Here is a 26,684-nt window from a genome sequence, read left to right on the forward strand (position 1 = left end):
GAACGAGGAGAAGGTCAGAGAGAGAAGCAGACTCCCCATGGAGCTGGGAGTCCGATGCGGGACTCGATCCCGGGACTCCAGGATCATGACCTGAGCTGAAGGCAGTCGTCCAACCAACTGAGCCACCCAGGCGTCCCCAGAGATTTTCTTTTTAACTTAGATTTATTTATTTATTTTTGACTGTGGGGCGGCAGGGCCAAATCCCAAGCAGACTCCCCCACCACCCCCCCGAGCTGAGCTTGCAGGTCCACGAGGGCTGATCTCACAATCTCTTGACCCCAAGGCCACGAGCCAAAATCAAGAGTCGGATACTCAACTGACTGAACCACCCAGGTGCCCCAAGAAGATCTTTTAAATCACTGATGCCCTGTACGGGTGGAGCAGCTGGAGCCCAGAGAGGGGAAGGAGTTGCCCACCTCCTGGCTTCCCAGCCAGGCCCTATTTTCTGGCAGCATCTGAGTCAGGCTGAGGCAGGGGCAGCAGGGACAGGGCTGGAGTTGGAGGAGGTCTGTGTGTTTGCTTTCACTACGTGGAGGATTCCACTTCTTTTCCGGGCTGATGGAGGGAAAATGAACTTTCTGCTCAATTAGCGTGCAGTGTGGTTTCTCCTTCTAGAAGATTTAAAGGACATGCCACAGTTAGGGGCTCTTGCTCCTAACAGAGACTCCTCAAACGCTTCTTACAGGGGATGAACTGACAACAGTGAGCCTCAGTGCTGAGTGAGTGAAGGAAGAGCTAGGCTTTCATGCATTCCAGTGCCCTCTTTCTGCCCTTTGGGGAATGCCTTTGTTTCTCTGAGCAGAAACGCCCCCAACCCTTCCACTCCAGCTGGGCCCCAGGACCATCACCAAAGTTTCTGAGCAGGACCTGGGCCACAAACCCATTGCCAGGCACTGCCTGGTATCTTCCCCAGGGCGATGTGTAGACTGGCCAGAGGCTCCTTCCCTCAGCTGTGGGAATCTAAAAATATTGGAGGGTAGTTTTCTGGCTCTGAAGTGACAATGTCAAGATACGTGACCCAATGGCAGAATCCACTTTCTTCTCTGGGTCCGCTCAAGCAGCAGAGAAGCTGGGGGCATCTGGGGGATTTGCTGGCAGAGAGGGAAGTTGAGGGCAGCTCACAAGGGACAACAGTGGCGTCTGTAGCTGGCAAGAGAGGTTTTCAGAAGCCCTGTCCAACCATGGGTGTGTCTGGAAGGGATCAGGGGTGCAGGCTGGCTGCTGGGAGTGCTGCAGTAAAGGACTAGGGCAGTGGGGTGGGGGCGGGGAGCACATGGCGTGGTGGAACTGATGAGGGTGAGAAGGAGGGAGGAGTCAGAACCCCATCTGGATTTCTGAGCAGTGATATCGCCAGCTGCAACATGGACTTGGAATGGTCAGTTTCAGAAAGACCCGGGAAAACACGCTTTCCCTAAGTCAGCTGACCTTTTTCCACTGCTGCCTAGAGATCAGAGATGACAGGCATCTACATCACAAAGCCAACCCATTCTCCAGCACACCCCCTGGCCTGCTGGTGCCAAGGAAGCCCGCTGACAGACTGGGTGTCCCTGCCTAGGCACGCATGCATTTTTTGCTCCCCTGAGAGCTCCATGGTCCCTTGAGCCTCTGAGCCACCCCGATTACATTTCCAGCTGGTTTTTAATTATCTCCTATCAGCCCGCATAAATCTGCCTGTGTGGCTCGCCCTCCAGGGGAGGCATTCCAACTGCCCGACCGTCGCCAGGAAACCTCTCATGCCCCAGGACAGCTTCTCCTCTGAGGCACTGGGTGGTCTCTCCAAATGAGAAAAACATTTCTTTCTAATCACATTTCTAACATCTTGTTAATATGACTTGTTTAATAATATTTTTGCAAAAGCCATCTGGGAAAGGCTTGGTTGGGGACTTGGGGAGGGCATATGGGTGCTGCAGGGACTGGCCATGGTGACAGACACAGATCTTGGCTCTGCCATCAGCAAGGGGCAGCAGCACAGAGAAGGATGCAGTGGGGTCAGAGAGGGGCAGGCAGAGGACGGGGCCTGAATCCCACCACTTCCCCCTGTACGAGGGTCACCCAGCAGGTGGCTTCACAGTGGGAGGAAGGAAGGCTGTGCTGCTGCAGGTGGGTTTGTTTGCAGAGTTTCTGTGCTTGCCCCAGGACAGGGCTGTGGTCTTAATTTGCTTCTAGCTAGGTCAGGGCCGCTGGAGGAAATATGATTAGCCCCCACCTAGAGGCATTTGGCCTGGCTTAAAACAGATAGCTTTGTACCATAAAATTCCAAGAGTCAGTGTGGCTGGCTATTCCCTAGACCTTCAGACCCTTAAAAAAATCAGAAGGGTCTTGAGTCATCTGGGTCAAGACCCTGGCTTGGGGATGGGAGAACCAGACCCAGGAAGGGAAAAAGACACCCCTGGTATCCCGTGACAGGTCACTGGCAGAGCCCAGGCACTGTCACGTCTGAGGCCCATGGCGCCGCTGTAGTTTCTTCTCCCATTTTCTGCATCAGCGTTCTTGGTATTTGAGGCAGATTTATAAAATCAGGTGTCAGATTTTATAGCTCTTGTCTTTGCTCCCACGGTTCAAATGCTAAAACTATAAAAATGATTGCTGTTTGTGAGTGTGTGTGCGCCTAGTGTCACACGCACACACGTATTTCCACTTTGCTGAGGTGGATGCCTCCCCACTCCTGTTCTTGGTGCCTCAGACCTTTTCCTAGACGGCTTCCCTAGTGAGCAGCCGCCTTCTCGTTTCCAGCCAGGGCTGATTTCTGCCACTTTTAGTGTCTTGTTCTTTATATATATATATATATATATATAAATTTATATATATGTATAAGATTACTTCACCCAGGAGAAATATCAGAAACAATTGGTTTGGCAAAGCCAGCTTATTAGAAATGCTTTAATTGGAACTTTTTTTTCCTCCCTATTTTCTTTTTGAATATCCACACACTGCTCATGGTTCCAGGCAGCATGGGAACCAGCCTGCCACCTTCTCATCGGACTTTGAGGGCAGGGCCAACAAACAGATCATCAGTGTGGCTGTCACCGCTATGATCGCACTGTGTGCCAGGCCTTTAACTGGGCAGGGTGACGGAGGCCCATGAGACTCTCAGATGGTAGTCTGGACAAGGGAACAAACAGGTAGGTATGATATAAGGAGATGTGGCAGAGAATAGGTGAAGGAGGAAGAAAGTTAAGTTTGACCAGCGGCATCTGGGAAGCCTTCCTAGAGAAGCTGGCATTGGATCAGAGCTGTGGAAGATGATAATTTATTGAGAAGTAACAGCAAGGGGCACCTGCGTGGGTTTGTCTTTGGCTCAGGTCATGATCCCAGAGTCCTGGGATCAAGCCCCAAATCGGACTCCCTGCTTAGCAGAGAGCCTGCTTCTCCATCTCCCACTCCCCCTGCTTGTGTTCCCTCTATATCTCTCCAAAAAAAAAAAAAAAAACCTGAAAAAAAAAGAGAAAGAGAGAGAGAAGTAACAGCAAGGTAGAAGGATGGTTAACTGGGTTTGGGATTGGAGGAGAGGTCTCTGCACTATCCTTTCTTCCTCTGGTCCCAACTAGCGTTTTCAGTTGTCCCTACCATAGGAGCCCCTGGGCCCTCCAACCCCAGCCCAGGTGACAGAGACATGCCTTATAAACTCAGAAGTCCGTCAGCTCTCTCTGGCTTGTCCCAGCATCCCCACTTCGCCATCAAGGAAAAGGGCTCAGTGACTGTGTGACTTACCTGTGACTATGACAGTACCCTACATACCTGGTTTTTCATTTTTTTGATCTCCCGCTTTCCCAAGGGCAGGCCATGTGCCATCATGTCCAATTGACCCTAAAAGTGTCTACCCCACCCAAGCTGGACGTAGCATCCAAGAGAGCCGTGCATTTACACAGCGCCCAGCAGGCTCTTTGCAGGCCCAGGTACGTAGGAGAAATTGATTAGAACAGGCCCTTGCCGGGTGTCCTCTGAGGCAGGCAGAATTATACCAGTAACACTGATTAAAAATGCGGGGGTGGGGTGAGTTCTGACACAGTGAAGATAAGACCAGTGAGGCAGCAAATGAATGAGATCCGGTGATCTGAGCACACCCAGATTTCAGACCCACAGTCTTCTAATGTTAGCATAATCCCACTTGGACTTCATATTTTCGGGCCAGAAAAATACCTTTTCTGTCTTTAATGGTTCCAATCTTAACCAAAAAAGTATTCTATGAAGAAACTAGGGTTGACTATTTTACTCTTATAGGAGTTGTGCTTTTTAAAAACCAATCAGTTCCATATAGTAAGTAACTTTTTGAAACCCAATTACTTGCAGCCATGCTGAAAAAAACTGTAATTAATGTGGTCAAATCCTAGCCAAATAATAAAATGAAAGCTTTGTTGTGTATCAAGGCAGAAATCAATTTCATTAGGGAGCAAAGAGCCGGAGATTTAATTTTGAGAAAATTCTCCACCCTGTGGACAGAGGTTGTCAAGAAGCTGCCAGAATGAATGCCCAGCACAAGAGGACTTGCCCTCCAGAGCCCAGATTACTGAGGGCTGACTGACCTTTCAAAATTGCATTTGCAAACCTTCTGAATGTAGCCAAAGCCAGTGATCTTTTGCTTTTTAATGTTCTTGGACCTGGTGTTCCTTTTGGTTTTGGTCAGGAAGTGAATGTTATCTTCACCTGATAACACTTGCACGTTGGTCAGATCCTGTCCTTTGGACCTGGGGAGGAGGTGGCCTTAGGAGATCAACAGACACGGGAAAGGGGTTTAGCAACGACCTGGTGTGTCCACATTGATGATGGGGTCATATGCAGACAACAGGGCTGAGGGCGAAGCTGGACAGACCCACAAGGGACAATGCCCAGTTGCAGGACACTAGTGCATGAGAGACTGTGAACAGCAGGTGAGACCAGGATGGGAAAGGACAGGAGATGCTGCCCTGTGAGGACAACTGGAGCCCCGGGTCTGCTTCTGCTTCTTCAATCTTCTGGTCTCTGAGGGGCCTTCCTGGGATGGAAGGCATGACTGTGGACACAGGAACCAGAGCTCGCAGCTAAGGCTATGGTCACTGAGCTGCTCTAAGTCCAAGAAAGAATTTCCCATGGTCAGAGCCATCAAAACGTGGAAGGGATTGTCTCAGTAGGAAGTAATCTCCCCAGGGCTGAGGGTAAGAGATACAAGCTGGACACTAAATGTGAGTATTACAAAGGTATTTCCATCACGGGATAGAAATAGAATGGGGGTGCTGAAACCTGGATGTGCATCAGAATCTCTTAGAGAGCAAATTAAAAGCAGATTTCGTTCTAGGGACACCTTGATGTCTCATTGGGTCAAGCGTCTGACCTTTGAGATCAAGTCATGATCATGACAAGAGATCAAGTCATGATCTCTTGGTCGTGGGATCGAGCCCCATGTTGGGCTCCATGCTCAGTGGAAAGTGCGCTTGAAAGATTCTCTCCTTCTGCCCCTCCCCCATCTAAATAAAAAAATAAATCTTTAAAAAAATAAAAGATCTGGTTCCAAAGAGACCCAAGGAGCCTCAAGTTTAACAAGTCTTGAGGACTGTGATGTGGGCATTCTGAGGCAGGTTTAAAGAAACACGCGGTCCTCTTCCAGCCCTGGCGCTCTGGCACTTCTGTAAGTAGGTGAGTCCTTTTGTTTAATATCCACATAGTCATTCCTTCTTCATCCTATGGTATGAACATCTCCTGTGTGCCAGGCTTCAAAGCTTTACCGGTTTGTGGGACCTTGGGGGTCCTCCAGTCCTGTCCCTTCATTATAGAGATGGGGAAACTGAGGCTCAAGAGGGCAGAAGCTGGAGTTGGGACCAGGTTCCTAATGTTTGGTACAGAGCTCTTTTCACTTGCTTTCAGTGGTCTTCAGAGCACATTGAAAACTACTCCCATTTCACAGATAAAGAAACTGAGGCCCAGATTCCCAGGACTGTTGGGGAGTTTTTCCACAGGAGAACTGTCATTGATACGATTTGCAAAGGCCCTTGGCCAGGGTGTTTGGGTGGCTTGCAGCAACTGTGTGCCTTTGAAATTCCAGAGAGGAGAAAACTACCCTCAGGTTAGGGGCACGGTCACTGGCAAATGGATCTGTTTTAACTTGTAGTTTTTAAAAACCCCTCTGGATTTTCTTTCTTTACCTTTTTTTTCCCCCTTTTTTGAAGCAAAACTATAAGTTGGATCAGGTGCTCTGTGGGGAAGTCCCCTCCTTGCTCTGCTAATTGATGCCCTCTGTCAGTGAGCAAGGGAAGCCCCCACCAGCACAGGAGTGGGCTGGGAGGATAGTAGGCACTGGCCCCATGATTGGAGAAGCATGAGATTCTCGGGGTGTGGAAGATTGCTGCTTCCCTCCGCTCTGCACCCCTCCGCCATCCTCACTCTCCACTTTGTCATCCCCCATCCCTGCTGACAAGGCTACCGCTGGTGCCCAAGCAGCCCCTACACCTGATGACATGGGGGTGGGTGTGGGGGGATTCCAGCCCCTGATTCACTGGGGACTTAGAGCAAACCTCCACCCCTCTCTGGGCCTCCTAAGTCATCTGTGAACTGAGGGCACAGTCTTAGAAGCCTGTGCTGGATATCTGGTCTGCTCAGAAATAGTGAATGCAGAGAAGTACACATCATAGGTACTTAATAAATACCATACATCATGTATGACCAATTTTTTTTTTTAAGATTTTATTTATTTGAGAGAGCTAGAGAGCACAAGTGGGGGGAGGGGCAAAGAGGGAGGGTAAAGCAGACTCCCTGCTGAGCAGGCAGCCCAGAAGTGGGACTCAGTCCCAGGACCCCAGATCATGACCTGAGCCAAAGGCAGACGCTTAACCGACTGAGCCACCCAGGCACCCCTGACCAGTATTTTTTAAGCACAGAAACTTCTTTCCTCTTCTTTCCTATTGTTTTCATGTGGACCCCTGTGGTAACAACATGCTTTTGAGAGGGCCATGAAATGCCACTTGATTTTTTTTTTTTTTTAAGATTGTATTTATTTGAGAGAGAGAAAGAGCATGAGAGGAAGAAGGTCAGAGGGAGAGGCAGATTCCCCATGGAGCTTGAAGCTGATGTGGGACTCGATCCCTGGACTCTGGGATCATGACCTGAGCCAAACGCAGTGGCTTAACCAACTGAGCCACCCAGGTGCCCCACAGGGAAACTGATGTCAGGGAAGTACACACCCTCCCCAGTGTCACCCAGGGACAGAGCCAGGGCTGGAACCTAGGCCTTCTACCCTAGCCGGGTGGGCTGCCCAGTTGGAGGAGGTGGTCCGGCAGCCCGGACTCTGCCTGGCCATCCATGGCTTCTGGGCTGCCAACACGGCTATGAATGATAGACCAGACAGACGGGAAGACACGTTCACTGCTCGGCCCAGACCGCATGGAGCCAGCAAGATGAACCAGATGGGCAGTAACTTGTATGCAGACTCCAGCAGAGCGGTTGGAAACAAAGCCGTGTCAGAAACCCGAGCCTCAGCACCTGCCAGACTAGCTCACGAACTGCCTAGCTCAGACGTCAGACAGCCCTGGGAGAGGTGGGAGCTCCATTCTACAGGTGAGGAAAACTGAGGCCAAGGGAGCCACAGCTCAACATGGCAGGACAGGGACTCAGACCCAGGTCTGGGGGACCCTGAATCCATAGGCGGTGGTTCCTTTGGGAGCTGTCCTGCTTCCCTTGTGCCTCTCTGAGTCCTCTCCACAGCCACTGGGGCTCACCCCCACAGCTCCCTGTTCTGGTCCCTGTTCTGGAGCTTCCTTCAGGCTGGCACGGCCCCCCGACCTGCTGGCTGTGGGGGTGGTGGGGGCAGAGGTTGGGCCTTGGAAACAGCCTGGACCCCTTAGTAGCCAAGCTGTTCGGCCAGCTCTGTGTTGCGTGTCAAGCCCTCAGATACGAAGCCAGACGATCTAAGCTTTATCAGGCATTCACACTTCGTTCCCAAGGACGTTCTCACTTACCCTCATAACTACCGTTACATACTCCCATTTCACAGGTGCAGATTTTTAGGCACTGGACAGTAGTACATGTCAGCTTTAACCTCCGTGCTGCTGGAATTGGGGGCTGGATTAGTCTTTGTTGTAGGGGCCATCCTGTGCGCCCTAGGTTCTTGAGCAGCGCCCCGGGTTTCCACCAAGATGCCGGCAGCCCCTGAGTTTCCAGGCATCGCCGAATTATCCGCCAGAAGGGATAAGCTCACCTCAGTGGAGATGCACTGCTCCAAGGAGAGTGTGGTCTGGGAATGACTTGTCGCAGCAGATGGAGACCACTCGGGGACAAATGCGTTCTCTCCATCTGTGGGCACAGGTGTTGGGACTGCTGTCGTCATAGTGTCTTCCCTAAGCCTGGGGATCCACTATACCCAGGGGTCTGCTGGTTTGTCTTCCTGCATTGAGGCTAGCCACCCTGCCTTGCCTTGGTTCTCCTGGTTGCTGCTGGGGTGGTCCCCACCCACCTGGGGGGTGTCCTTCACTGGCTTGAGTGCTGGAGAGCCTTCCTCCACCTTTCCCAAATGGGGACACTGAGACTCAGGGAGAAGGGATTTGCTTGGCCAATGACATCAGTGGGATCAGAGTTTGAATTCAGTCCGGCCCCCACCGCCATCCGAACCTGTGCTAAACACAAAAAGGTGTTCACATTCCTAGGAGAGTCCTCAATTAGAAGTAAAAGGGGAAACCAAACAAAACACGCTAGACTGTCTTGCCCCTTCCCACCCCTGCCTCCGCCCTTCTTGAAGTTTTCATGTATGCTTGGTGGAGCCTGAGAACCGCTGGGAATACCGGACAAGGGAACTGCAAAAGTCACCCGGCCTGACGCCCAGGCATCATTACCCTCCTGCTTTCACACCTCCAGTAACGGGAGGCTCACTCTCTTGTCATCCTTAATTCTTAAAGTCCTCCCGCCTAAAACTTTGTTAGTCTTCTCCTGAAAAAATCACCCCAAATGCATTCATTTTGGCCTACCTGCTGCTTTGTGTGGCACAAGGCAAACCTTAATGCCTCCCCATGTTTGCCGGGAGAGGCCTCCGCCACCTCTCCTTCTGCCTGGAGATGGCTGTTTGTCATGATTTACTGGAAGCCCTCACCCTGGGCCGCCTACTTAGTGCTTGAGAAATGCCCAGGTGGCCCAGGAAGGCTAATCACTGCTGATGCATTTATTGAAAGTCTAATTATTTGGTTGTAAATCAAGTCTCGTTGTGCTCAGCAGCGTTTACATTTAAACGCTTGTTTGCCATAACTTGGCACGTGCGTCTGAGGCTTATCGCAGTGAAGGCTACTTTGGAAGGCGGTGGGCCGCACGCAGGTGTTTGCCAGGTGACCTTGTAAGCCCCCGCCCCCAGCTCCCTTGACTCCTAGACGGTGTCCCCTGGAGGGAGCCTCCTGTCCTCTGGCTCGGTACATACACCCTCATGTCCTCTCACTGTCCTCCAGCCGTCTTCTCATCTGTGCCGTGGGCGTCTTGTGGGTAATGCCAGCCCTTGCAGCATCTTTCTGAAGCCAGAGGTTGGTCCATTTGTGGACCGGGGTGACCACTAACATTGTCGTACATTTCTGTGTCCCTGGCCCTTTGCTGGAAGGTCCCAGTATCTGTGGATGCCAGCCTGCACATAGTAGGCCCCTCAGGAGATGGCAGCCAGGTTCCTGTCCCCTGAGGGCCCTTGGCACCTGAGTTCTGTGTATTGCTCTACCCCTGGCCCAGGGCTCTCACAGCATGTTCTCTTTGGAGTGGCTACACACTGCTCATAGGTATGGCTCTGCCCCCTAGTATGCTCGCTCAGCTGGTCCTCACTGGCTGCCCCAGGACCAGTGCTGTCCAGACAGAGCAGCTACTGTGTCTGGCCTTGGGGGCGGTGGCTTCCACCCTAGCTGGGCCACCCTGAGGGACAGAGCGGAACAGCCATCAGGGAAAGATAGGTGGATCCTCGTTGCTGGCTCAGGACAGACCCTCACTAGATAGCGGATGGATGGATGGATAATGGACAGATGGACCACATACTCAGCTGTGGGCCAGGCAGGTACTGAGGGCCGGGAGGGAAGTAAGGCTTGACCTACTGAGAAACATCACAAGGAGCAGATGAGATTCTTAAGCTCAGGAGCTCGCAGAGCCACAGGGAGCCCATGTCTCAAGGCAGAAGGAGACCGAAGGCCCACCTAGACACCTGGATCCATCTGCTTTGGTGGCGGAGCAGGGGAAGGGGAGGCAGTGGTAGCTTCAGATCCCGGAACACTCACCTCAGGCTAAGAAGAGAACATAGACTTTAGAGTTGGACAGCCCTAGGGAAACCTCAGCCCCACCCCGTCCTGTGGAACTTGGCACACAACGACCCTCCGTCCCACCCAGCTTCAGTCTTCCTATCTGTAAACAGTGGTAGTGACACCAACTTAGCAGTGTTGCCGTGGGCTTCCGTGAACTAACCTGTAGCACCAGCTCAGCTCCTTGCCTGGCATACACCGGGCGTGTGAGAGGCACGGGTGGCGTTCCTTGTGCAGTGTCCTTTGCCATGGTCAGCTCTGAGCCAAGGGACAGTATTCTGGGGCATCTCCGTCAAGGGAGCAGTTCCCTACCCACCCACCCTTCAGTAGAGGGGAACCAAAGATCCTCTCTGGGTGTGGATTCCTGTAACAGGTCCTACACACTAGTCCCAAAAGGCAATTTCCTTGCCTTTTCCTGCATAAATATTATATGCAAGTATTTTTAAGTCATTTCATCATGAAAAGAAGTGATTTAACATAACGATTACTCAGAATCCTTCATGAAATATGCATCAAGCAATTAGGTCTAAAAGCGAGAGGTGAGGCCTTGTACCCTGCTCGGGCCGGCAGCTGCGGGCTGAGTGATGTTTTATTAAAGCCCGTGATTATGAGACGAGGTGGGGCCTGTTATTAGGCCCGGCTCACCAGGCACGTTTGATAATCCTGGTGATGAGGAGGTGCTTTTTGTGATGTTAATGAACGAACTAAACGCAGTGACAGCCCCAGCACCCCCAGCCTCCGCCAGCCATACATGACTCATTAGACAGGTCAGCCACTGGAGACACCCCTAATTGTGACTTTGCTCTCAGAAGATGTCCTATCAAAGGAGGCAGGACGGACACAGGAGTCTGGCAGGCGGCAGCAGCCTGTCTGAACTCCCTGGGGACCAGTGCCCCCCCCAAAAGGGGTGATGGGGAGGCAGCCTGGCCCAGGACCTGGTCCTCGAGATCCTGGATGCAAGGGCTCTAGGTTTTGGCTGCAGCTACAGCCCACCTTGCTGTGTGCCTTGGGCCGGAGCATTGCTCTCTCCAGCCTCAGTTTCCTCCCAGGTTCCCCAAGAGGGTGAGAGGAGAGGGTCCTCAGGTGGCTTCGAGCTTCAGAAGCTCTGTCCAGAGTGGCCACAGTATCCCCGGGCACACTGGGCGTCTGATGCACACTGTGTTCTCCCTAAAAATTCTTGATTTTTTTTTTCTCTTCTCATGTGAAACATCTTCTGTGTTGAGTCAGGAGTCATTCAAGCCATCCCTTCGCAGCTGTTTTTAAATCTTTTTAGTGGTTGTTAGGTAACATCTCACTCGTCCAATCAGGATGTATCATCACAGCCCATCTCTCGGTGTGTGTTGACAGGGTTCTACCTGACCTTTTCGTGAGTCGGAGTTTGACAGATTGTCTCAAAAACCAAGCCTGCTCGTCTTTCAGGGCCTGCCAACGCCATGGGATGGGTCACCACCCTGTTTACATAGTTGGGAGCTTCACCGGTCAGGATGGGCCATTCCCAGTGCTTGGGGTGACCTTTCCGGGCCAGCCCTGTGCTGTCTGTGGCCCACCATCAGCCCTGTGGAGCAAGCACCTGGGGACTGAGGCCAGAGTCAAGGAGTTACTTGTGCAAGGTCTCAGGTGTCTCCCCTACCACCCTGCCTGACCTCACATGGAGTGTTGAGGGCTAAGTACGCTTCCTTTTCAGAGCTGATGATACTGAGGTCAGGAGCATGGACCCTGGGAAAGGCCCAGCAAGGAGGGGAGCAGCACCGCTGCTGACTGCTGGGTGACACTGGGTTCGCCACCTTCTGTCTGAGCCTCGGGGCTCAGCATATAGCCTGGATCCCAGGAAATGCTCAGGAAACATTGACCGTGATGACCATTCAGGCCAGTGCCCCATGAGACTACAGGGCAGTGGGCAGCCCTGGAATGGGGCATGTGGCTGCCCCCAGGTGTCTTCCTGCAGGACACCGTCACAGAGTGCGCAACAGCATAAGCTTATACATGTGGAATCCAGGACCTTAGGCCTGAAAGCAGCCTCAGAGGTCATCCAGTTAGCCTCCCTGCCTCACAGAGGTCGTGGACGCAGGGACAGAGCCAAGCACCCCCAAAGAACCACCTCGGGTCCAGCGAACCATGGGGTGTGCAGTGCCTGAGCCCAGCGGGCAGGGCCACTCCTCCAGGGGGCCCCTCACGGGAGAACCAGCTCATGGGCCCTATCCCTGTGCCAGGCAGTGGTCATGCCAGGGACTGTGGGGAGGTCATAGGGCCCAAGTCCTCTGCCACGGTCCCCAAACTTTGTTAGTTCAGAATCCTAAACCTGTGTGTAATGAAATCTGAGTGCTGGAGGCACTTGAGGGAAGTGCTGACAGCTGCCCTTCCCAGTCCATGTCTGTTGGCGGGGAGGTTTTCAATCACCTGGTGGCCATTCCTCCTGCGGAGCTGGTGGTCTGGGAACAGAGCAGCTTCCAATTCTTCTGCCTCTGGCTCTGTCAGCTGTTCTCACCTTCCCCGCCCACTTCCCTTGCTGCCTGTTTTAAGAACTACCGCTGTAAAAACGTCCCATTAAACCATAGGAGTAACTTCCCTTAACCTCCTTAAAAATGAAATCCACTCCGCCTGCAACTCCAGGCGCCTGTTGCCCACAACGAGCTGCTGCGATCCCATCTTACACAGCCTGCACTTTGCATCCCCGCTGTAGACCTGGGACAGTCTTTGAGGCCCAGCAGTCTGGCACCCAAGACATCGCCCCTCTCGACCCACTCGCACAGAGAGGCATGACGGTCCCAGGCCCCACGCCCACCCTGCTCTGTGATCTCTCCAGCGTGGTGGTTGGCTAGTCTCCACTTAACTGGGGTTGTACATTTTTCATGGAATGCACACCGTTTCCTTCCTAGCAGCTGAAGCAAGCGCGCCTCCTGCTTCTCAGAGGCGTCGGAGGCAATTCTCCAATGAAATGACCCTTCACTGAGGAGCAGAACTTGCCACAGGCTCTGTAATTAGAACATTGTCAGCCTTAAAAAATCTTGATTTAAATTTTAGTTCTTTACAGGAATTATTCTCTCTTGAAACATAATTGCTCTCCGAACGATTTCCTTTAAGCTGAGGGTGACATTTCTAAATACGTTATTATGAGCAGATGTATTGCTCAGTGCCCGCCCTTCATGAAGCATTTGCTCTGCCATTTGAAAATGGTCCTGGAGTCCAAATTGACACGTTAATAGAGCAGCCGCTGGTGCGCGCGGGGAGCCCAGTCCCGACTGGAAGCGATGTGTGTGAGCCCTCCACTGCCCCTGTGGGAGCTGCCAGAGCAAGAGGGCTGGAGCTGAGGAGCTTGCAGACTTGTGTCCACATGGAGCTCGGCATCGCCGGCGGCTGGGCCTTGGTGTCCCGGAAGCCTGGCCCCCAGGGCTGGTCACAAGTTCTCAGTGCCAAGGGACAGGGTCTAGAGAAGGCAGCAGGAGGTCCAAGCCCTAGTAGCTCTTTCACCAAGTGACAAACATGAGGTAAATTGGACTGTCCTTTGGAAACCCAAGCATCTGCATGTGTGGCAGCAACATCATAAAAGGTCAGGCTTGGAGCTGAGTGGGCAGGGAAAAGGTGGCTCAGGCAAAGGCAAAGTGCATGATCTAATGTGGCCAGAGACCCTGGTGGGAGGTGGGAGGGGTCTGTGAGGGCCAGGTAGAAGCAGTGTGGCCATTGCCATCCAAGAGCTATGCCCCCCACAGCGTGTTGATGTAGCTGGCAGGCTGCGTGGGGCACAGGGCATGGGGCTGTGCTCTGATCTCCGAGGGACCCACACACTGCCCTTTTCAGCAGGTGCCATGCCTGGTGGGTACGGACTGGGCCCTGCTCTGTGGAACTTGCAGTAATTGAGAAGATAAGTAATTGCAGTTCAACAAAGCAAGTGCTAATGGAGGCATGAGTATACTCAATGCAGTCAGAGGAAGAAAGGAGCTCTACTTGTAGGCGCCTGGAAGACTTCCTGGCAGAGGAAACACTTGGGCTGGGCCTTGGAGGAAGAGGCAGAGTTCATTCAACAGAGGGAAGAAGTGCAGAGAAGAGAGTGCCTGCATAGGGGCAGAGCTGGGGGGGAAGAACACGTGTCCTCATGACATTCCATTGGCTAAAGCTAGTCACATGTTTGCAGTGGATGCAAGGGAGAATGGGAAATGTAGTCCCTGGCTGGGCCACCCCTTCCTAGTGACAGTAGAGTACTATGGAAAGGGGAGCATCAATTTTTGGGAAACAGCTCTCCTGTCATTCCTGCCACGCTGTTTCCTCATCTGTAAACGGGGTGGGGGGTTGGCAATGACCTGTCCCGCGTACTTGTTAGGGAGCTGGAGACTTAGACATATACTGTGCCTGCCATGCGAGGCTTAATACTGCATCAGCAACAGGAAGAGGAGCCAAGACCAGGGGTTTGTTTTCCTGAAGGAGCCTCCAAAGCTCGTGAGGCCCAGAAGACTCTCCAGCAGTTTCTGTTGCTGGTTCCTAGTCTGTGCTGGGCAAAGGGGTTCCTAGTCTAAGAGGCAGCTACATTTCATTTGGCCCTGAGTAGCATGGCTGTTCGACCTTGGTCACTCTGCAGATCCCAATAACCTCCGTGTTTTGTTCGCAGGAGCAACCAGGGCTTTATGCACATGAAACTGGCCAAAACCAAAGAGAAGTACGTTCTGGGTCAGAACAGCCCCCCGTTCGACAGTGTCCCGGAAGTCATCCACTACTATACCACCAGAAAGCTGCCAATCAAAGGGGCCGAGCACTTGTCCCTCCTCTACCCGGTGGCTGTGCGGACCCTCTGAGCGGACCAGCCCCACGCTGCTCTGTGACAGGGCCCAGACTTGGAGGAGCCAGAGGCCCCCGGCCACTGTCGCCGGCCACGTCCAGTTTGTCGTGTGTATGGTACTGGCACACCACTGCATGTCTCTAGAATGCTGTTGCCACTCGTGGGGGCTGGAGAAAGCCTGGATAAAGACAGCAGGACAGCCAGCGCGCCACCCCAGCCCCCACCCCCACCCCCTCCTTGAGTTTCTGTGAATTAAAATATTTGCAAATCCAAAGAGATGCCTTCCAGGATGAACAAAGGAGAGCAGCTCCAGAGGGGCGAGGGGCGGGGCAGGAGCTCCCTGGGTTGCCGCTCTTTGTTCTCCAGCTGTCACAAATTCACACCTGTGGGAGGGGGCCCAGTTTCCCACCGGGCCCGCTGGTGCTGGGAGACAAATGCGGGTGCTCTGAGAGCCCACAAGAGCCTGGGAGTCCCGCCTCCCCTCTGGTGTATGTGTGTGTGTATGTGTGAGTGAGTGTGAGCCCATACCTGAGAGAACGTGGTCACACACAGATGTGAGTAACCCACTAATCCACTTTTAGTCACTTCAGTATAATCTTTAGGGGATCTTCAAGGAATCATTGTGCAGTCACAAAGATCTTTCAATTATTTATGAATAGGGTGTGTAAATAAAATAGTCATTTAATATATATTCTTAGCCTTTTTTTTTTTTTAATACACCACAGGGTGTCCGAGGGGGGCAGTGCTGGTTTCATCCCCAGAGCAAGGTATGTCTCTGGCACGTGTGATATGACAGGTCCTGGGGAGGGAGGGAGGCAGAGCCCTCAGCTCAGGGCCAAGGCAGTCAGTGGAGCAGGGGGGTTTTCTTTGCCCCCTGAGAGCCAGCCTCCAGGAAGGTGCAGCCGGGCCCCGCATTCAGCCTCCAGCAGCAGTAGCCTCTGGCGCTGACCCAACAACCAAGCTCTCCCTTCCTCCTGCAGCTGCCCAGGGATGGCAAGTCTGCACAGCACCCAGGCATCCACAGACGGCTCCCCCACCCCTGCGACCCTCTGAGGCATTTAACGTGGGGGGAAGGGTGGCACAGAGAGGGAAAGAAACCTGCGTAAGGTCACAGAGCTCATAAGCAGAAGAGGCTCTTCGCCCCGATTGGCAGGCTCCATGGCCAGCGCTCTGGCTCTCCATGGCCTCGCTGGTGGAAGACAAATCCTGACCTGTGGGGGGACCTGGAGTTCTCCGGCCATCCACACTGCTTCCCTGCAACCGCACCCCACCCCTAACTTACCTCTGTCCTCCACGGGAGCGGGGATTCCTCCCACCCCTTCAGGGCAGCGCCCCCTCGGGCTGTGAGGGGCTCGCTCTTAGTTCCCCCTGACCCCTGCCCATTCACCGACCACTACACTGGTTAAATGCTGGTGGAAGGAGAAGAATCCAGGATTTCCAGGTGGCTCCATGCGTTAAGCATCTGACACTTGATTTCAGCTCAGCTCACAATCTCAGGGTCATGAGATCGAGCCCTGCGTGAGGTCCTGCACTCAGGACGGAGCCTCCTTCTCCTTTTTTCCTCTACTCCGCCTGCGTGTGCACGCGCTCTCAAGTAAATACATAAAATCTTTCAAAAAAGAGAAAGAAATAGAAGAGTCCCACCCAGCAGCCTGACAGACACGGCTTCCATCTACCGACGGAGGCACGGGGAATCCAAAGTCGGCATGAGTTGCGGTGTCGTCTTCGGCGCGCGTCTTCCTCCCTGCCCTGCCGATCCGAACGGACGTAAGCTCGGTGACCACCATCCCCGGCACGAGGGGTTCCGTCCAAGCCTCAGTGGCAGTCCTAGACCTTCAGAATCGCCCGGGCTTCGGCCGTGCTTCCGGCACGCAGCTCACAAGCAGTCTCAGAGGCCCCGCGAAGAGAGCGGACTCGCCGCAGCGCCTGGCAAATGGGCAGAGCAGGACTGAGAGCTGTGCCCGCAGAGGGGGCTGCCGTGGATTGCCAGGGTTTGTAGCCAAAGCTGTTTCCTTGGCGACCGTTCTTTCCGCCCAGTCCACCCCTTGGGTCGTCCTCCCTGGTGCTGTGTCAGTCCTGACAGCCGCCCCTCGCCCCAGCCCCGCCTGCGGCTCCCACAGGCCAAGCTGCCTCATGATTACCACTTAGGCCACGGCTCGGGTCTGGTCTTCCAGACTCCATCCTGACCTTTTGTCTGTTTCGCATTTTCCCAAACGTCCTTTAAGGCAAGAGAGTACCTGGAGTGATTCATTCACATTTCTCTCTCCCCCCCTATCTCTCTCTCTCTTTTTTAGTGGATGAGAAAATGAGAGTAATTGGCATTTGTCCAAACAAGTGCCAAAGGAGACTGGATCCCAAGGGTCCACTTAGAGGAGGTTGGGGACGTGGGAATAGCCCCTCAAGCTGGGGGTGGTGGGGTGAGCCCGTATGAGCTTTCTCCTCCACCTGCAGGCCCAGAGGCCGACGGGGCACTTCGGAGGCTGCAGGCTGGGTCAGTACAGGAGCTGTGTGAACTTCTCAGTAAACAATCTTGCACACCAAATTCCTCGTCAGAAAAGACTCTCTGTGTTGGGGCACTTGGGTGGCTCAGTGGGTTGAGCCTCTGCCTTTGGCTCAGGTCATGATCTCAGGGTCCTGGGACCAAGCCTCAAGTTGGACTCTGCTCAAGGGGGAACCTGCTTCCTTCTCTCTCTCTCTCTCTCTCTTTGCCTGCCTCTCTGCCTACTTGTGATCTCGGTCTGTCAAATAGATAAATAAAATATTTTAAAAGAAAGAAAGAAAAGGTTCTGTGCCTATCGCCTGAAAAACTAGCTTTCTTTGCTGTTGACTTTGCTCTCTTAAGGGATTCCTGGGCCCTCCCCTGCCCTAATCTTCCTGAAGTTTCCCTGGGAGGCCCAAATTCCAGCTGCCCTTAGGGACAGAGGAGCTAGCTTACAGGATGGGAGCTGCTAAAAGGAATTTTTGCCTTAATTTTACGAACCTCTCCCTCTTCTTCCTCTAATTGTGACCATTTCCTCTGTCGGTGTGTATTCATGTTTTCTTGGATATCTAACAATTGAAACGGCTTTTCCCTTTCAGAAACATTCACATTCAGGTTACTGGCATTGGTTTGGTTTTGGTTTGGGCTTTTTTTTTTTTTTTTTTTTTTTCATCAGCTGCCAATTAATGGAAAAAATGGGCTGGATTTCTTTGAGGGGGGAAAAAAATAGGCTCTCTGCCACACAATATCTCGCCCTCAGCATTTTGTCTCAGAACACAACCTCTAGCCACTAACCGGCTGCGCTGCTCAGAGCCACAGCACTGGGTTTTTTGTTTTGTTTGGTTTTGTTTCCTTTCTTTCCCTTTTTTGCGGGCCCCATTATTGACCATAATGCCCAACCACTTCTGCAGCTCTATCCTTGAGTCCTGAGGAGTCAAGGACCTTTTTGTCAACCCCCCCACCACAAGATGGTGACCACAGGAAGAAAGGAGGCTTTGTGGGGAGAGAGGGCCCACCTGCCTGTCGGGAGAGAGCTTCATGGAGCTGCCTTTCTAAGGAAAATGGTGAAAAGGCTCTGGGGTTTCAGGAAGGTGGGGCCCATTGGAGCTGAGCTATGGGTCCCCTCCCAGGGTGGCTTAGGGCTGGTGCCCCTCTGTGGCCAGTGAGTGAGCAGAGGGGACTCGTTATCCTGCTTCCAGCAAAGGCCTCATGTCAACAGGTAAAGCCCTTGGCGAGCATTCTGCTTCTACTGTGGTCACGGGACCTGGAGATTCTCTTTGTAAGACTTTAACGCCAAGCTCTGGCCAGTTCTCCAGGACACTGCAAAAGCGGTTGATGTCCCTCGTCCAAGGGTCTAGCAGGGACAGACAGCCAGACTTGCCATTTGCTCTCACGGACCCTAGGGACGGTGCGCGCAGAAACCCGGCAGACGGGACAGGCTGGCATTTGGAGTTGGCCCATGGGCGCCCATGAGGCATCCGGCTGGATCGGGCAGCCGTCCAGCAAGCTGCCACGTCTGTCTCCTCCCCCTTCCAGATTCACTTACCAGCACAGACCAAATGGATCAAGATGTCCAGAAGGAGCCAGCACAGCCCAGAGCCTTAGCTGTCAGAGCACCTTCCAGAACCCCACAGAGACCCACTCGGGTGCCACCGGGACATGGGTAGCTGCCTTCAGCCTAGCCATCCCCTCTCTTTGGGGCTGTGGGTCACTGCCAAGAACCTGTGCCAGCCACCTACTGCTAAAAAAGCATCCCATAAACTCTAATTCTGTGTGATAAGCTGTATGATAATGTATATTTAATGTGAAGCTTTTAACATCCAGTTGTCTTGTTTACCTGGACCTCATTGAGCACACGTGTTACTTCTTTGTGATGCAACCGTGTGCCCCAGAAATCTAGTTTGATTGCCTTCTGCTCACAGGGGCTGAGGCTCTGCCATCATCCCCCAAAGGTGAATTGTTACAGGAAAAACAGAACCTCCTGCTTCCTAATTAAGAGAAAGATAGAGCCCTAATGAGCTCGTTAAATGAAAACAAATTAATTTGTTCAGCAAACATTTGTTGAGTACTTCCTGGTACTCGGACCTGGTGGATACACAGGAGAATGAGACCCAGACCCTACCCTGTGGAAGTTTCTATAGTGGGGGGAAAACAGGGAGCTACACATGGTCTAACAGGGTGGGGCCAAGAGCCGAGGGGGCCCAGATGCAGGGGATTGAATCTGCCCGCCTTGGTCAGGGAAAGGGCCTTGAAGGATGAGGGCTGAGTGTTCCAGGCAGAGGAACAGGTGCGGAGATCACCAGGGAGAGTGGAACTGCCCAGCATAGTGCAACCTGCCGCAGCAGGAAGTGACAAGCCTGCTGGGTCTCCTAGGGCTTCATCCTGGGGAGGTGAGAAAAAACAAAGCAGGGCAAGGGGACGTGCACTGATCTTCTCCAGTCAGGAAGCAATTCCCTGAAGACTTGGGAGGTGCTGGCCTCCTGTTTTCTGGGCCTGTTTTCTGGAGGAAGTGATTCCTAAAGGAGAGGTGCAGGGTCTCCCATCATTTGTCCTCAGACTAGCATCGTTATGACGGCATCATGCAGCCCGAGGTAGGAAGGGTGGGGGAGGGTCTGTGGCCCAAACGCACTCAACACAGATCGGCACCTGTGGGGTGGCCCCTGACCCCCACCTCCCGGTGTAGGAATTCATGCCTGTCCTGCCCCTCTCTCCCAAGGACACGGCCTTCTGCCCCCCAGCAGGCCCCTTCCTCCCCCATGGTCCCCAGGACTTAGGCTTTGGTTCTCTTCTCCCTCCCATTTTCCAATGATCCCGAATCCACTCCTCCAACTCCCAAGCCCAAGCCCCTCAGAGCACACCCCACACCATAACCACACCACACACACACACACACACACACACACACACACACCCAGGGCCCAGCCAAGGGCAATGCCAGTGCTCTGCAACCAGGAATTTCCTGAAGGGCAAGGAGAAAATGTCTTTGGTGGTCACTTCCAAACTCCGTTTTACGTTCTAGGAAGGATTTTATTTCTGCCAGTTCAATTTAACAAACACTGAGCATGCAGCAGAGCCAGTGACAAACTATGACCTGGAGCAGGAAGCTGGGCAGAGGAAACATCCTCAACCTTCGTTCACAGGAAGCCAGCGAGCAGCCAGATGCCTGCCCTAAGGCATCTCTGCACAGAAACCCAGCAGTGCAGGCTGGAAACTGAGGCCCAGAGAGGGACAGGGACTTGGGCAAGGACACACAGCAACTCTGTCTTAACACACCACAGGGGCTGGGCGGGGGGGGGGGGGGGGGGGGTGCAGTTCAGAGGGTCACCTTGGCCAGCGTAGCTCTGGGAAGACTGGGGTAGGGGTGGGGATTCTTCTAGGACCGAGTTGATAATCCAGTTCTTTCTTGCTGGTTTCCTCCTCAATGGAAGCATCCCAGGCTTACAGGGATTGCCGTCCCCTAGGGTAGTTTCAAAGGGACCTTGGTGTAACTGGGTGGCAGTCTTGTCACCAGTGAGGCTCTGGCGCCCTCATGTGGTTCTCTTTGGCATTGCATCCAGGCCCAGGGGAAGGGGAAGGCTGCTCCAAGTTCCCTGGCCTGTTAGAGAAAGAAAGGGGCCTAGAGAGGCTCCTGGGTGGCTCAGCGGTTGGGCCTCTGCCGTTGGCTCAGGTCATAATCTCAGCGTCCTGGAATCGAGCCCCGAATCGGGCTCTCTGTTCAGCAGGGAGCTTGCTTCCTCCTCTCTTTCTGCCTGCCTCTTTGCCTACTTGTGATCTCTCTCTGTCAAATAAATAAATAAATCTTAAAAGAAAAGAAAAGAGGCCCAGGAAAGGAATAGGCAGGTATGTGAATTGATAAACAGGTGGGTGATGGCTGCAGGAGCTGTAGCATAGGTACAGCCAGTAGAAGAAGTGACAACTGAACCAGGCATTACATGTAGGGGTAGAGACATTGCAAGGAGAGGAACGGGGGGAGTGAGCAAGAGCTAGACAGGAGGCTCCCTCGGACTCCTAACCCAGTGCTCTCTCAACTGCCTTCTACTCTAAAGCGCAGTAATTCATGCCACCTGAGAAAGAAGGTCAGGCAGAGTTAGAACAGCTCAGCACAGAACACTTTTATGCAGCATTTTTTTAAATTACTGACTCTCTGATGATAAAATTAACATTTATTCATGGAACTAGGCTTGTATTTCAGGAAAATGAAAGTTACCCTGAACGCAAAGAAAAGCACTGTTAACATTCTGAGGTACCTTCTCAATCTATTTTTCTGTGCATACGTGCAATTTTTTTCCAGCTTTATCGATGTGCTGTTGACATATAACATCGTGTAAAATTGAAGTATACAAATGTGATGATCTGATACATCTATATACTGGGAAGTGATTGCCCCAGTGAGATTAGTCAACACGTCAGGGTACCTGGGTGGCTCAGTTAAGAATCCGTCTTTGGCTCAGGTCATGATCTCAGGGTCCTGGTATAGAGCCCTGCATCAGGCTCCCTGCTCAGCAGGGAATCTGCTTCTGCCTCTGCCCTTCCTTCTCCCCCCTCCCCCTCCTCCTGCTTGCGCTCTCTCAAATAAATTTTCAAAAAAAGTTAGATCTTAAAAATATATATATATATACATACATATATGTATATGTATATATATATATGTATATATATATATATATATATATATACATATATACACACACACACATATAAGATTAGTTAACACAGGGTGCCTGGGTGGCTCAGTCAGTTAGCGTTTACCTTCAGCTCAGGTCATGATCCCAGGGTCCTGGGATCGAGTCCCACATCGGGCTCCCTGCTCAGCAGGGAGTCTGCTTCTCCCTCTCTCTCTGCCTGCCACTCCCCCTGCTTGTGCTCTAAGGAAGAAATAAAATATTTTAAAAATAAAATAAAATAATAAACTGCCATCTATGGAAAAAAAAAGATTAGTTAACAAATCCATCACCTCACATAATGACAAAATTTTTGTGTGTCATAAGAACGTTTAAGATCTCAGGGGCGCCTGGGTGGCTCAGTGGGTTAAAGCCTCTGCCTTTGGCTCAGGTCATGATCCCAGGGTCCTGGGATCAGGTCCCACATCAGGGTCTCTATTCAGCAGGGAACCTGCTTCCTCCTCTCTCTCTGCCCACTTGTGATCTCTGTCTGTCAAATAAATAAATAAAATATTTTTTTTTAAAAAAAAGAACATTTAAAATCTCTCTTAGCCACTTTTTTTTTAAAAAGATTTTATTTATTTGAGAGAGAGAGACGGAGATAGTGACAAAGAGCACAAGCAGGGAGGAGAAAGAGAAACAGGCTCCCCGTGCAGCAGGCAGACTTACGCAGGGCTCGATCCCAGGACCCTGAGATCATGACCTGAGCCAAAGGCAGATGCTTAACCGACTGAGCCACCCAGGTATCCCTCTTAGCTACTTTCAAGTATATAATACAGTATTGTTAACTATAGTCACTATTCTGAATATTACATTCCCAGAACTTACTCATTTTATAACTGCAAGTTTATACCCTTTGACCAATACCTCCACATTTTGCTTTATTTCCCAGTCCCTGGCAACCGCCTCTACTCTGTTTCTGAGATCACTGCTTTAGTTTCCAAATATAAGTGAAGCCGTACGGTATTTGTCTTTCTCTTTCACTTAACATAATGTCTTCAAGGTCCATCCATGTGGTGGAAATGGCAGAATTTTTCTTTTTTTTTTTTTATTTTTTTGACAGTTTTTAAAATATATATATTTATTTATTTGACAGACAGAGATTGCTAGTGGGCAGCGAGGCACACAGAGACAGAGGGGGAAGCAGGCTCCTCGCTGAGCAGAGAGCCCGATGCAGGGCTCGATCCCAGGACCCTGGGATCATGACCTGAGCTGAAGGCAGAGGCTTAACTCACTGAGCCACCCAGGCGCCCAGAATTTTTCTTTTTATGACTGAATAATCTTCCATTATATTTGTATACCACATTTTCTTTATTCATCCATCAAAGTATAAACCTAAACTTAGGCTGTAACATTGCTTTGGTTTTTTTTTGGGTTTTTTTTTTTAAGATTTTATTTGTTTATTTGAGAGAGAGAGAGAAAACACAAGCAAGGAGGAGTGGCAGAGGGAGAGGGAACAGACTCCCCACTGAGGAAGGAGCCCGATACAGAACTCAATCCTAGGACCCTGGGATCATGACCTGAGCTGAAGGCAGATGCCCAACTGACTGAGCCACCCAGGCACCCCGACTTGTTTTATTTTTTAAGTTGTTGTTGCTCATTTAAGTACCATTTACATCCAGTGTGGGGCCTGAACTCATGACCCTGAGATCAAAACTGGTATGTTCTTCCAACTGAGCCAGCCAAGTGTCTCATAAATAAATTAGGCTCATGCTGTGTTTATTTAGTTTTATATTTCATTTTCTATTTAAAATAGTATCTTTATGTTATTAAATCTGCGATACCATTTTTTTTTCTTAGCTCCATGATATTCTACTTCAACTCATTCAAGTTTTTGTATAACCAACTCTGCTGAGAATATCTTTGTTCAGAAATCACTGTCGAAAAAAGGAAAGAAAGAAAAAGAAATCACCGTCCATATTTCTGTTTTTTTTCCTTACGAGAAACTCCTAGAAGTAGTATTCCTGGTCAGAGGATAGGTCCATCTTTAAGGCTTCTCAACTTCCAGACAGACAAGTTTATATTCCACTGCTATGTCTGGGAGAACCCCCAGAGTAAAGCCGTTTGGCTACATTAGAGAACTTTCAGCAACTTAGACTTTGCCTAAAATGTGAGGCATGAGCTAAGCAGTTTCCTTTCATCAAAGACTTCCTGAGTTTGGGCATGGGGCCATAGGGACAGGACAGGAGGCTGTGTGGGGTCGGCTCAGAGGTGACCCATCACCCGCATCTGTCCAGGGTTGCAGAGCTCTTCAGGAGGCAGACCTCTGGGGCGGAACTGGGATGGTCTCAGGCAGACCAAAACAATTGGTCACCCTCATTACCAGCTCCTGGCATAACCCTCAGCAAGCCCCAAAATCTCTATCCCTGTGATGGTGCTGTCCTGGGCTGGGGGCGGGAGGTACACCCCCCCAACCCCGCCCCCCTCCCGCCCCCTCACCCCAGGCTGAGAAGGAGACCCACTCTCCTGGAGTCTGGGAGGCAGATGAAAAGCCGGAAAGCTGTCAACGTAGGGGAGCATGGGGTGGGGGGAGGACAGACTCACATCCTACCTGCCTCCTATCCAGCTGTGTGAGCTGGGCAAGGTGCAAAAAGCTTCCATTTCCTCCGCTGCACAATGGCAGGAGAAGTGACCTCCTGCAGCTATAGCCAAGATTACAGTGTTGGATGAAAGCCCTCAGCAGGCATTAGCTTCGTCAACTTCAGATAATGTCAGCTAGAGCAGGTGAGTTTTATATCGTTTTATATACAGCCACAGAATTTCAAAGGAAAGAGGGTCTGGCGTTTTGGGAGGGACCTCCTTTACGAGGTGTGAGGGGAGTCTGTTTTAGAAATTAAAAATGCCGTAGTTCTACTAAACATGTGTGAAGTAAGGGGCAGAGTTTAAGGTCCTTTTCCTCTCCAGCTTGAGGTCCCGGGTGGTTCTCCCCATTCCCCTACCTGGGTGTCTTCCAACATTCCATCTTTTTGATTTACACTCCTGCTAACAGACTAAGTGCAATACAAATAAGAAGCATTTATTGTGTTAGCTATTTAAATAACCACCATGTTTGTTGTTTGCTTCAGTATTAAATCTATGTATTGTCTTTGTTATTTATTTTTTTTTAAGATTTTATTTATTTATTTGGCAGGCAGAGATCACAAGTAGGCAGAAAGGCAGGCAGAGAGAGAGGGGGAAGCAGGCTCCCTGTTGAGCAGAGAGACCGAGGCAGCTTGATCCCAGGACCCTAAGATCATGACCTGAACCGAAGGCAGAGGCTTTAACCCACTGAGCCACCCAGGTGCCCCTGTCTTTGTTATTTAAATATAAAATCTAGGCAGGGTCTTCACTGCTTAAATATTTAACTTGTATCATGTTCATGATCTTTGCTCTGCACCTACCAGACTGTAACTAGAAAGTAGACTCTAGGGGTCTAGGAGAGCTTCTGGCACATAGTAGGTGCTCAGTAAGTATGTGTTAAGTGATATAATGATGATAGAGGGGCACCTGGGAGACTCAGTGGATTAAAGCCTCTGCCTTCGGCTTGGGTCATGGTCCCAGGGTCCTGGGATCGAGCCCCACATCGGGCTCTCTGTTCATTGGGGAGCCTGCTTCCCCACCCTGCCTCTCTGCCTACTTGTGAGCTCTCTCTGTCAAATAATTAAATAAAACCTTTAAATTTTAAAAAATGACGATAGCATTCCCCACCGATGGTAAGCTTACTCTGTGTGCCTTCCCATTGTGCACAGGTAGGTTTCCCCCGATGAAAATCCGGCTGGACAGATGAGAAACAGAGGCTCAGAAGGTAAAGGGACTACAAGAAAAAGCAGTAATTAGATTTAGCAGTTGCTGCCCAGAGCCCAAGCTGTGTAACTCACACCCCAGCAGAGGGTCGCGATTCACAGTGAGCAGGAGGTAGAGGGAACTACATAGTCCCTCCTCAGGAGCAAGAGAGAAAGGGGACATTGAGAGCTTTAGGGGTCCCAGTCCCTGAGCTCCACGCCCACTCCATGAAGGAGAATGAGCCTCGGTCCTGCTGGATCAGCCGTCCTGGGAAGTCCCTTCCCGGGGACTCAGAAGAGAACGAGCAAGGACCTTCGTTTTGAAGATGGGGATATTAAGGCTCAGAGAGGGGGACAGCTTTGCCCCAGGGGCCCAATCAGGAAGTGGTGGGTCTAGGATTCAAACACAGTATGCTGACCTTGCAACGTGTTGCATCTCTTGTAAAATGCGATTCCTAAGTCCTTCCTCTTGGAAATCTTAATTTAGTAGGTCTTGGGTGAGCGCCAGAAACCTATATTTGTAACAAGTTCCTCAGGGTAGTCATATGATCAGGGAGTCCTGGGTAAAGGGCCAGTCAGTCTGTCAGTCACCATCCACAGATCTATTCCACAAGTTCTAAGCACCAACTGCTCAACTGTGCTTCTGTTCTCGAAAATGGGGGAGGTGGTAGGGTCCCTGCCTCACCTTTCACTAGGTACTAAACTCAGGCAGGTCACCGGGCTTCTGTGAGCACACAAATTACGTAAAAACCAGAGGAATAAACTATCACGTAACTGCTTGGAAGGCCCACAGAGTGT

The 26,684-nt window shown here is 51.5% G+C and overlaps 1 protein-coding gene across 1 annotated transcript in view; it reads left to right on the forward strand.

The window, feature by feature from the left end:
• SHB (SH2 domain containing adaptor protein B) overlaps positions 1-15,676 on the forward strand; it is a 142,074-nt gene extending 126,398 nt beyond the window's left edge. Inside the window, exon 6 of the mRNA XM_059411254.1 lies at positions 14,818-15,676. Within this exon, the coding sequence (XP_059267237.1) occupies positions 14,818-15,001 (184 nt within the window). The 3' untranslated portion in view covers positions 15,002-15,676. The remainder of the gene's footprint in view (positions 1-14,817) is intronic.
• Positions 15,677-26,684: the final 11,008 nt, after the last annotated feature.

The sequence above is a fragment of the Mustela nigripes genome, chromosome 9 (genome assembly GCF_022355385.1).
Source record: "Mustela nigripes isolate SB6536 chromosome 9, MUSNIG.SB6536, whole genome shotgun sequence".
In the NCBI taxonomy this organism is placed as follows: Eukaryota; Metazoa; Chordata; class Mammalia; order Carnivora; family Mustelidae; genus Mustela; species Mustela nigripes.